The sequence below is a fragment of the Hippoglossus stenolepis genome, chromosome 18, assembly GCF_022539355.2.
Source record: "Hippoglossus stenolepis isolate QCI-W04-F060 chromosome 18, HSTE1.2, whole genome shotgun sequence".
Taxonomy (NCBI): domain Eukaryota; kingdom Metazoa; phylum Chordata; class Actinopteri; order Pleuronectiformes; family Pleuronectidae; genus Hippoglossus; species Hippoglossus stenolepis.
In genome coordinates, this window is record NC_061500.1 from 2,661,664 (window position 1) to 2,674,161 (window position 12,498).

At 46.4% G+C, this 12,498-nt stretch overlaps 1 protein-coding gene across 3 annotated transcripts in view; it reads left to right on the forward strand.

Moving 5' to 3' along the window:
• Positions 1-3,078: 3,078 nt before the first annotated feature.
• The window catches only part of cacna1bb (calcium channel, voltage-dependent, N type, alpha 1B subunit, b), a 92,531-nt gene continuing 83,111 nt past the window's right edge, over positions 3,079-12,498 (forward strand). For all 3 annotated transcript variants that reach the window (XM_035184299.2, XM_047344389.1, XM_035184301.2), the window contains exons 1-3: positions 3,079-3,867; positions 6,083-6,188; positions 8,115-8,254. In XM_035184299.2, the coding sequence (XP_035040190.2) occupies positions 3,563-3,867; positions 6,083-6,188; positions 8,115-8,254 (551 nt within the window). In that variant the 5' untranslated portion in view covers positions 3,079-3,562. The remainder of the gene's footprint in view (positions 3,868-6,082; positions 6,189-8,114; positions 8,255-12,498) is intronic.

The window sequence follows — 12,498 nt, forward strand, 5'->3', positions numbered from 1 at the left end:
TTCAGATTTACTGGTTTCTCTTCTTACCTGAAAACGTTTTAAACATCCGGTCGCTTCTCGTGCGTCTCTTCATCTCTTCAGGGATTTTCTGATCCACGAGGATATTTCTTTTTAACACGTTATCTTATCAACCGCGACTGAAATATCTCCAACCTGACGCCTGCAGGCGCCGAGCAGCGGCTCAGTCCTGACAGACCTCGCTCGGGGCCTGGAGCTGAAACGTTCGAGCAGCTGTGGCATCGGTGCGGCCGACGCTTCCCACTCTCTCCATTTGCCTTTTAATAAGAGCTTCTCGGTTTCTGCTGTGAATTTTGTGGAGCTGCTGAAGAGAAGAGCTCGTTGCAAACTGACAAGCTGCAACTGCACAGGGGTGGAAGAAGCAGAATTTACCACAATGGACAAATACTCCATTTAAAGTAGAAGTATGGATTTAAAAGGGGTGAAGATGTTTGTTATATTCTGACTGTGTGATACTACTGAGCGTCTTTTTCACATTTTGTTAAATAATTCTAATGTCACAGTTTTTAACACATTTTTCCCCTCATCAATCTGCACTAAATATCTCAAGATGATGATGAGAAAACAGAAATTTGGAAACTTCTGCTAATTTATTAAAATGGACATAGTGGAAGATAATAGAATAATGAATTTAAAGTGCAGCGCTGCCTGTGGCACCAGGGAGGAGAATTAAAAACAGTGGGAAGTGAGTGGCCGGGCGTCTTCGGGCCTTTCAGGTCTGCCTGATGATTGCTCCCTTCCTGATTACCAGGGCGGACGCCGAAATCACAGTCGATAATTGAATCAGAGAAATCTCTCCTTGAGCTCGGAGGATGGTTGGTCTGATAACAAGGTTCCTCGCTGGCAGGACAGGAAGTTCCTTTCCGCATTCCCGAGTGGGAGAAACCTTTTTGTTGTTGCCTTTGGTGGCTTTGCCCCGATGCCTGACATGGGAAGCCTCAGTCGCACATGAGCTGTGTGAGGGTCAAAGCTTCACTGCACCGCTCGGTTGGATGCGTCTCTGTGAAGAGCAGCCATGAAGAGAGCGCTTCCTCGTATCTCAAGATGGGCAGAGACACGATCTACGGTGGAGTATGGTTCGTTCATCCTGGTTCTCATAACACTTTGATCTCTTTGTTGTGTTAAGAAGCATCAGGGGGAGAGAGGGGCCCTTGTTCTACAGTGGTCTCACTCGAGGAAAGTTGTGAAGTGATTGAAGTGATTCACTTTTCTGGGTCCCCTTTTCGCGTCTCTGTATTTATTGTGACTATATTTGCACGTGTTTTCTTAATTTGCAGTTTGTCGACCTCTCAGCCTCCTTACCTTTCCTTGTAATTTATAGAATTCAAACAGGTCTCATAATCGCGGCTGCTGAAATACTTCCGGGTCATTTCACTCGGTTCTAGTGGTTCCTAAGCAAAATGGATCTTTGAACTCACCCACATCTTCACCCTCTTAAAGATGGGATGGATGAAGGGTTACTGGACTTTTCCAAGCCTTCCACATTGACAACACAAACCTCTACACGCCAGATGATAGTTTAGTGATTTGGTGTGATTTTAACAGTAGAATAAAATCAAAATGCACATTGACCTCTGTGTTAGCCACATTTTCTTTATCAAGAACTTATTCCTGCTCCCTGTGCCTGCATTACCTCCACCCACCACCAGCGGTGCGCTCGGCCACGTTGGGCTCCTGGAGGATGCTGACCCTGGGGGCGGAGTATGAGGACACCTGGGCCGGGTCACCTGACAGGGTGCCCCGGGGAGAGGATCCACCGGGACCCGGGGAGCAGGAGGAACCGAAAGAACTGGAGGAACCATCGGAGCCATCGTGGACAGATGTGGAGAAAAACACCTGCAGCAAGTTCGACTCCGTTTTACACCTGGATGGATTCAACACAACCGGGAGGAGAGATGGTGTCGATCAGCTGATCTGGAGACACGAGACCCTCAACAGTTCCCCCTGGGCCCGCAGGTCAGACCCGAGTGAAAATACATCCAACCTGTAGTTTAAATCTGTTATAATGTGGCCGAGTCCAGGAAATAAAACAAACTCTGCAAGAAAATACAAATAAGAAACAGGCAAATTCCCCAAATAGCAAAAACAAGACAAAAAAAAATACAAGCTTTAGGAATAAATACAGCACATAACATTTCATTTAAAGTGAATAAATCTGTTAAAACAAATTAATATAAAATAAGGTGAAGTTAAACGTATCAGCAAGAAAAATCCTGCATTTAAATGTATTTTCTTTTTTTCTTAAATGTAAATAAGTAAATACTGGATGACAGTGGAAGGGAAGCTGAGTTTAGTTTAGTTTATTGCACCCAAGATTTTGATGTTTTCAATTTAAAATAATTAGCAATTTTGTTTCCACAACAGCTGCTGCAATATCAGCTCAAGTTTTTAAAAAGTAAAACCTACCAACAGCTATTTATCCTTTATTCTTATTGCAGTACATACTCTACACCACTAGATGGCTTCTCTGTTGTATCTTAATGATTCTTTGGCTGCAGATGATGATGATGATGATGATGATGATTAACAAACAAAACATAGGATGAAACTAACACGATGGGAAACAACATCCACAGGTTGAACACAGTATATCTTTATTTTACCTTTTTAAAGTAAATTTATTCTGCCAACAAGGTGAGTCTGCACTTATATTGATTAATATACTCACATGCATATTGTGTTATTGATAAGATTAGTTTTATTATATCAATTAAAATATAATATTTTTAGCAGTGGGGATGAGGAAGGAGACATTTTGACAAGAACAGAAAATAAAAACACATTTTGCCAACATGCAACATCTTATTTATATTTCCCCATGTTTTTTTAACCCAATAACAATCTTTTACAAGCTGCTATAATCTGTGCGAACATCTTTTCCATGTTGCTGTTGATACAGATCTCATTGATCACCGCTCTCCTTATTAAACTTTATCACTTTTACACTCTCCTATAATAAAAGCAGCGAACAGACGCTCCAGTCCCTGATTGGCTGAGCCAGGTCACATGTCCTCCTTTCCTTTCTCGCACCGGGGAGTGGGTATAAAACCTCCACACACACTCTCACACACACACACACACAGACACACACACACACACCCCACCTCCACACAGGAATCAAACGGTGCCCGCTGGTGCTGCAGCCGCGTGTCGGTCGCTCTCCGCTGGAAGAAGCTTTCCCAGTCTGACGCTTCTACGTGTGTTCGGATGCTGACGCGATGTTTTCGGGATTTTTATTTTTTGGTGGGGGGGTGGGTTGGTGGATGATGTGATTTTTTTTGTTCCCTCCTCTCTCTCCAGCTGATGAGGACGCAACAGAATCTGTGACGCGTAAAACTTTTTTTTTTTTTATTTCCCGAGGATGAGTGAGTGGAGGGGCTCCAGAGAAGGAGCTCTCCAATGAGGCCCCCCGCGGCTCCTCTGGGTTCTGTTCGCTTCCTCCCGAGCTGCGGTTTGGATGAAGTGTGTTTGTTGTGATGCGCACCCCCCCCGCTCCCACTGACACCGCTTTGGATTTCCCCGTTTGGATCTGTGCGTTTCCAGGATGCCTCGCTTCGCAGAAGACCTCCCCAGCCGCTATGGAGGAGGCGCGGGCGGCGGCGGCGGAGGAGGAGGGAGAGGAGGACCGGGCGCGGGGAGAGGGGGAGCCCGGGGCGGCGGTGCCGGCGGCGGAGGCGCACCGGGCGGCCAGAGGATGTACAAGCAGTCGATGGCGCAGAGAGCCCGGACTATGGCCATTTACAACCCGAACCCTGTCAAACAGAACTGCTTCACGGTCAACCGCTCCCTGTTCATCTTCCGGGAGGACAACCTCATCAGGAAGTACGCCAAGCGCATCACGGAGTGGCCATATCCTTCCTGACGCGCGGAGCAGGTGCCTCCTCCTGGGGGGGCTGTGTTCCTCCTGCACCTGTCGCTCCTGCTCCTTATCTCCTTCCACACACATCTCCTCACACTCCACTATTCCCCCCCCTTATTGTTGTGGCCTTTCACGGAGCCTCTGGGCGTCCGCGTCCACAGATAAGCAGCCAACTGTCGGCCGTGCGCGCTCAGAACCCCCGTGCGTCGTGGTTCATCATGATTAAACATCGCTTGTTGATTTGCGAGACGAGAAGTCCATAAAAAGCTCCGTGCGTAAAAGCGTCCGCTCCACACCTTGTCCAACCCCCCCCACCGCGCAGAGCCGCGTATTCAGGAAGCAAGCAGCGCCACGTTATCAGAGCAGCGCGCGCTCTCCGTGGTGCTGGAGGCGCCCACACGCACGAAAACACGTCCACAGGGTTCAGCCTCCACATCTCAGCGTTGTTTCTCCTCGTGTAAGTGAACCATCCTCAAATTAAACCCACAACAGCAGCAACTAATACAACAGCCAGGTGGTTACGCTCCCCTGTACGTTTGTTTGCTGGTTTGATTGTGAGCGAGGATGGAGAGATGACAGCACAGCGTTGGGTTTATAAACGTCATAGAGGTAATGATCCACTGAGCCGCCACATGGCTAATAATCAGATTTCCCTTTAGCCTCAGCGTTTCCCTCAGGTTCGACCAAAGCCAAAACATCTGAGGTTACGTCCCGAACATCCGCTGGTGGCCGCTAACACCTGCTAACATCTACAGGTAGTTGGTCACTTAAACTGTGCAGAAGACCTTCAAACGTGACAAGGGATGTTCACCATCTTGTCTCATATTCTAAAATACCAGGTGGAAGGATGTTGGTATCAGTCAGAGAAGAACCCGTTCAATTTGTGGTGCGGATCAATGTTTATTCACTTCCTTTAACATTGTGAGAAACATTTCTGTTGACGTCTCCGTGAATACTTCCTGGATCTTGATGGACACAAAGTCTGACATGTTTACGGGACTGATGAGTGTGTGCAGATCCAAATAGAAATCCAGATGTTGGATCAGTTGGGCCTCGGTGCAGCTTCTAGTTCTGAAACCAGCTCAGTATCGAGAACCTTTAATTCAAGCGGCACCAGATTCCACACACTCTGATATCAGTTCCATAAATATGCCCGATTTCTTTATTTTCCCATAAAGATTTATGAATTATTCCCTGAGAAAATGGTGGAAATCTCAAAGGTTCCTGGATCTGCCTTCTGATCCAGATCCACCAGACTTTATGAATGGCTTCTTCCCCCGACTCATATCGCATCCTTCCACTAAGTTTGTTTTTGTGTAATCTTGCTAAAAAAAACAAACAGACAGAGGTGAAATCATAACCTCCTCGGTGGATGTAATGATTATCACCATTAAATCAGATTTACGTCGTGAAACAGGAGATTTGGATCACAGAAAGTGACATCATTTCAAACCCTAAACACCTTCTCACTCTTTCATGAGGAGAAACCCAGATTTTCGAGCCCACCTGTGAATTAAGTTATTGGAAAAGCTTGTGTTCGTGCGACAAACACAATAACACAGCGTGATCCGCTCTGTGGGCGACAGTTACAACAGCACTAGCTTTAATTGAATAACAATTTATCTGCGTTATCGATGTCATGACTCGGACCAAAACATAAAACTACCACCAGCAGCTGAAAGGAAGTCGGCGTTTTGCTTTTTTATAAAATCCAGGCAGGAAAAACCGGTCGCACACTGTGGGCGGTTGGTTGTGAAATGGAAAACAATCGTGCATCTTCCCCCCCGATGCACAGACCCTCCTCGGTGGACCCTGACCCACGGACACTGACCCGGGGGAAATAGATTTGCAGATTGAGCCGAGCATTGATAATGGTTGGAAATGTTCAACCGTCTGGAAGGTTGCTGAGCGTGTGTGTGTGTGTGTGGGATGTTTTCTCTCTAGAAGCCTTGAACCAGAGCGTGAAGGAGGGTTTATGGCTTGTTGGACGTTGTGTGTGTGTGTATATGCAAGTGTAATGACATCATGCAGCAACAGGAATTATCTTCTCTACCGTCGTTGTTTAGACAGGAAACGATTATCAGGGTCCTGCAGTGTCTTTAAAAAGTCTTAAACCCTTATTTACCGTCTCTATCAGAAACCCTGATTGTTGTGATGTTTTAAAATGATGCAACCTCTCTTCCAACTGCTCCTTAACCTTCACACTCCATTTGAATACATGATCCTGGCCACGATCATCGCCAACTGCATCGTCCTGGCCCTGGAGCAGCATCTACCGGCCAGCGACAAAACGCCCCTGTCCGAGCGTCTGGTGAGTTCCTCCACACCACTTCCTGTTGTTTAGATAAAGACAATGTGAACAGTGAACAGGGAAGAGAATAATCACACGGCCACAGGTTTGTTTTTGTCGGAAGCGACAGTGTAAAGTTGAAATTTTTTGAGAATAAAGTCGTCATTTAGGCTACGTGTCATTTTAGAGCGGGAATATTATGTTTTTCTCGTTAAATTACGACTAAATTCACGTTATATTCCAACTTTCCTCTGGGTTACAACTTTATTCAAATCTCTAAAAGCATCTCTTCTTCAGTATGGCCTTGATATTCCGTAACCCCGGGTGTTTTTCCCCCTGTTTTTATCTTGACCCGTCATCGCAGCCGCTCAGTGAACCAGCTCCGATCACCTGCTGCCTGTTCCCCAGCTGCTCACACGTGTATTAAACCAACATTTGATCTCCGCTCCGCTAACCAGTCTGAGGGAGAAACCAAAAGCGACTGTTGCACGCGGGGGTCAAGTGGCCCATTCTGGCCCCGTCCGCCCCGAACAGCACTTAGCTTCGCGGTTCAGCACTTTGCCGCGTTTTGTTTTTGAGGGCGTTCGTCGCTCAGGGGAGTTTGTCTGCAAATAGCGAGTCAGAGAGTGTTACACGGAGCAACAGCTTGATGGGAAAAAAGTCAATTAATTCCTCTCGTGTCGTACCACCTGCTCCCGTCGCTGAATTCTCTCAGCGGCTGTGATGCAAAGGTTTTTTTTTTTTGCGAGGGGGGAAAAAACAACGCAGCGCTGAGCATTTGAGAAAGTGATTGGAGTGGTTACACAAAGCGTCTCTCTCTCTCTCTCTCATGCCTCCTCCACCTTGAGGATGTAATACAACGAGAAGCCTTTTAATTAGAACAAGGGATCAGCTTTTATTTATGAAGCTCTGTCAACAGAGGCGGCGGCGGCGGCGTGCTGTAAGTGGAGGTGATGATGGAAGCGATTCACCGTCGCAGGTCTTCAGCAGCACGAGCCTTGGGGATTTCCCCAGCTGTCTTCCACAAGTACAGTATTCATACATCGGCCGCGTTCGACACGTGTTTGATAGACGTTAACATTTACCCGGGCAGCGCTCCAGCTTTGTTACATAAGACATATATGAATATAATCCTTCTAAACAATGCAAAGCTTCTCCTATTGGCCGGCGACAGCTTTATTGGCTTCTCGATATCGACAAACAAACTGTGGATATTTCACCGCCGCGTCCTTCACGCTCGATCCGCCGCACTCTCGTCCGACGTATCTATTATCGCTGCGTGTTGACCGGAGTCCGTGGGATAGGAAAGGTCACATTTCTTACAGCGCTCCGGCCTGTCACACTGCTTTCACGTGGTTATTTATGTTGGAGGCTGGGGGGACGGGGACACTGTCTGTCAGGTTGTAGTATGCTGGGGACGACAGAGAGAGGGGGGGGAGGTTAGTGCAGGCATGAGATATCCACTGCATCCCCCAGGCCTCTGCAGATATTAACGGAGACGCAGAAAAAGTGTCAAGTTCTACGCGTTGGATCCGACTCTGGATCCGACTCTGGATCCGACGCTAGATCCGACGCTGGATGTTAGTGGGTCCGAGGGGCCCCTTTGACGTTGTGGCTCCTGCCCCTGTCGAGCCCGTGTGCACCACTGATCCTGGATCTTCGGACACGCAACACAAACGGGCCCGAGACGATGTTATTTCGCCGCAGCCCTTCAGATCATGCTGTGTGTGTGAATGTGTGTTTTCACTGTGTTTACGTTCCTTTCATCCGAAGAAGAGCGCTCCACTTCCTGCACTCCTCTTCACGCTGGTGCGAGGAGTAAAAAGGAGCCATCTTTCTTCCTATCTTTTGCTTTACCCCCTCTTCTTTGACGGAGCGCTTCATTAACCACTCTATTACCTCCAACACAAAGATCGCCCTCCTCATCGTCTCTCTGTTTCTCTCTAGGATGACACAGAGCCCTACTTTATTGGAATATTCTGTTTCGAGGCCGCCATTAAGATCATCGCCCTGGGCTTCGCGTTCCACAAAGGCTCCTACCTCCGCAACGGCTGGAATGTAATGGACTTCGTGGTGGTCCTCACGGGGTGAGTAGCTCGCCCGCTGGGTGTCATAAGTGAGAGAGTGGTTTCTTTTGTGTGGATCTGTGACCGCAGAGAGAGAGAGAGAGAGAGAGAGAGAGAGAGAATAGTGGCATCAACCCACTTCCAGTTGGATGCTGTCAGGCAGGTGCTCCATGTTCTTCAACAAGTACGACTGTGAAGATGAAAGAAGAGACTGTTGCTCTGCACGTTTATTGTTGTAACCTTTGAATTTCTGTCCTTGATTCTTGCAAAATGACACGATTTTGTTTTCACATCACAAGACTCTGAAAATGGTGCGATTGCAGAGCATGATGGTAGATATCTCCGGGTCGGTGACCATCGGTTGTGCTCTACGATTCACGATGCATTGTGGGACACAGATTTCCTCCTGTTGTGGTGTCCACATACTTTTGGCCGCACGGTGGAAGGAAACGTCAAAACCTTCCCGCCCGTGTATCTGTCCCGACACTACCTCTATGCTCAGTGTTCGATATGTGAGGAAGAAGTACACGTCAGCTCTGCCAGTGATCAGCTGAATGGGCCGTGAGTTATGTGACAGATGCTTTTAGAGCTCCGAGTTGTCATTTAGCTTTTTGGAAAGCTCTTAGCTCCGAGGGAAGTGGCCGGCTGGCGGGGAGTCGCTCGGATAAACTGGGGCTGTGCAGACGTCATGTAATGGGCCCGTGTTTCTTATTGTCTGAATAGAGTCGTGATTGGCAGAGCAACGGTCGGGTCAATAGTTCTGAGTAATTTACTGCTGGGATTTAAACATCAAGCTTCTTGTTGTGCTGCTGCCTCTCTGCTTCTCAGCATTAAAGGCGGTTGACACTTAGAGGAGGAGGGATCATTATTGTAAAGATTCTGTGCGGCAGCGACCGTTATATCTGTTTATGTTAGAAATGTTTGCTTCAGCTGAGTAGATGCTGATAATTATATACGATTCGTCTGCTTGGTTAAATTCAAGAACTCAGAGACATTCGACTGTGTTTATGCTGCACGAGGGTCCAGATTAGATTTGTGCCGTAAATAACGACTATTTTATAAAGACAATCAATCAATCCGGGTCGATACTGGATGTGGAACAGAGCCCAGAGAGGCTCTGAGGTGATGAAGCACTGATTCATATCAAAACCAATATTTAAACATGCCAGTAAATGAATTTAAGGGAACATGTTGCTTGTTTTATCTGATGTCATGTATTAAGAATCAGGCTTTTTCTTATCTTTAAAAACGGAAGGTAGAGAAACAGGTTTCTAGTTTTTGTTCCTCAACGCTGACACAGCTGGATACGAATGAACCATTATGTCGTGTATTTGTGTGTGTGTGTGTGTGTGAGAGAGTCTGTTTGGTTGCCAAGCAACGGCAGTATGTGCCTTGGTGTGATCGGGGGTTTCTGTGTGTGTGTGTGTGTGTGTGTGTGTGTGGTTCATTTGCTTTGTGCTCAGCATGCTCCTGTGGGATGGGGGGTCTGAAGGTGTCCGGGCACAGCTCACGTCGATGTAAAATCAATCAGATCAGCTCCGGGTTTCTGGTTTGACTCACTGGGTTTGAGTCAAATCTGATCCTGGGAGATTTTATTGATGTCAAATGACAAGAGACAGAAAAACAAGACATTAAAACACGTTCCTCAGATGTTCAGGAGTGAAGTTAAGAGGATTAAACAGACTTTACCTTGGTGTTAAGATCTATTCCTGCTTTGTCCCGTTCAGTCCACAGAGAGAACGAGCTGCCTGCAGGCGAGAATTAGTCATCGTCATTAGACTTTGGTTTTAAATGATGAAAAAAATAACACGGTGAAAGAAGAATGACTCTCGTTGGAGCTCAAACCTTCGCCAAGGCCCGACAGTTCCCTTGAATTCAACCGAACTGCACCAGATTTCACACACTCACAGATATCAGTTCACCAAATGTGCCGGATTTTGTTCAGGAATTAGATCCATTTAATGTGTAACTTCCTGATCGATACCACATCCTTCCACCAAGTTTCATGGAAATCTGTTCATTTGATTTTGCCTAATCTTGCTCACAATAAAATGGAAAGGGCAGGGGCGGATCCAGGGGTGGGGCCAGGGGTTACTGGAGATCTGAATGGCCCCCGATGACTAATACTGACAATAAATGTGACAATTTGTGAAGAATTTAGATTTTCTAGGTTTTCCTGTTCTGAAGAACGCGAACGGGGGATAAATATTTTGAGTATCCAGAAAAGCGAGAAACCCACAGACGTGTGTGAAGCTTCTCGTGCTGCACGTTTCCAATCAACGCAACAATGATGGATGAAAGATTCATTCAAACAAATCTTTGCAATCAATCAAAAGGGACTCGTCACTTCTTTATTGATCTTTGAATCCAGCCTGAGAGGATGTAACTGTGGCTCAGCTGCTTCTTCCTTCAAATCAACACACATTCACTTCTGCTCTTTTGAAAGTCAAAAATGTATTTTACTGTAAGATCTGAACAGTATTCTCCTCTTTGCTGGGAATCTGTGGTTCTGCCGCACGATCCCAGTGCTCGGGCTAATTACGTGGCTCCATCCAGGCCTAATGAAATGATCTGAAAGACGGTGTAGCTGCAGGCGGTGGCAGACCTTTAATCCGTCCTGATCAGGCATTAGCAGCCCTCTAATAAGAGAATAAATCTGCCTGCGTTGCCAAAGGCCTAATCAATAAGACACTGAGCCCTGAGCTCTGATGAAGTGCCCGACACGGCCAATCACACGCTGGGCAAGGCAGCGGCGGCGACGCGAGGAGAGAGGGCGAGAGGAGTTGCTTAGAAAGAACATTGATATCATACGGCAGCACCGAGGCCACTGGGAACCTTCACTTAGGGGCCGACAACACAAAACGAAGCTCACACTTTATTATTTGTGGTTTCTTCTACAGTCGAGTGGGTTTTTCCTGCTTTTAGAGGCGAAGCTGTGAGAATCTGAACTGTGAGAAAAGTGCAGTCTTGTGTTTTTGAAGTGGAGCCGTTACTCTGGAAGCAGAGGAAGTGATGTGCAGACTTTCTAAACCACTGCAGCGTCGGGTGTTATTCTATTTCACCAGATAAAACTATCTGTCCTAGATTAAGCTGTTGTTATTATTTATGGAGCCTGTAAGTACATGCATGAGGTAACGACTCCTTATATCAGCCAAAGTCTGTTTTTATGTAATAAACCTTTGTCAATGCAAATTGACTGAATCAGCATAATTAAAGAAACTCTCATGATGCATTAAGGGAAGTGCAGGAGCCAGTTGATTTAATTCTTGAACTTATGTAAACAGAGAATCTTCCTGAAATGTAAATAAACAGCAGATTTAACTTATTTTCTTTATTTGTTCCATCATTGTCGGGTCCGGTGCAGATGAGATGTTAAAAAAGTCTTCAGGATTTAATTTAATTGAGCTAATTCATATGTTAATGTCTAAGCTGTGTTTAGATATATGTGTTTATACTTTTTTATATTGTAAATGTGCGTCAGTAACATTTGAACGCTTCAGTGCTTCCTCGCTTCACCTCCTCCGCCTCTTGACCTTTGATATTAAGTCACGCTGCTGTTATCGACCACGGCCTCGTGTCGTCCGCTCGTCACAAACGCTATGGCAACCGCAGTCTGAGGCTCCCGTCTGAAGAGCAGCAACTATCCCAGCGTCAGAGACTTGTTTACCCGTGGGTTTGATTCCGGAAGCTCTGAGTGGTCAGGGCGAGAGTCGGCGCTCGTGTCTTCTTCAAAGTTGTGATTTCCTTTCATGTTTCTCTTTCAGGCAACAGGCCGAACACAATGGGGGACTTCAAAGTGCACTTTCAGACACCAGGGGGTTGGGTCACTTTAGTTTAATGTTTGAACCCGGCAGCATGAATACAAATGTTCCTTTTGAACCTCGGACGATCTGCTGCTGTCCGATGGCGTCGGTCTGACCCTCGTGACCTCGCTGCAGTTATATAGGACGTGCATGTGTGAACGCAAGCGTCGGAGTGAGATCCTTTTTCCATTTTTGCTGCTTGCACTCGGATTTCCTGCGCTCCAGCTTCAACTCGTCTCCTCTCGCTCTCACAGGTGAAACGCTTGCTCTCAGATTAGAGCGATGACGGGAGAGAGAGGACGAATTTCTTTTAACGTTTTTTCCACATTTTTATTGATTTCTCAGAGAATAATTCATGAATCTCGATAAAAACACTCAGTCATGTTTATGAGTGTGTGTGCAGATCCAAGTAAAAAATCTGGATCTATTGAATATGAATGTGTTTTCATTTCTTGACAGAGG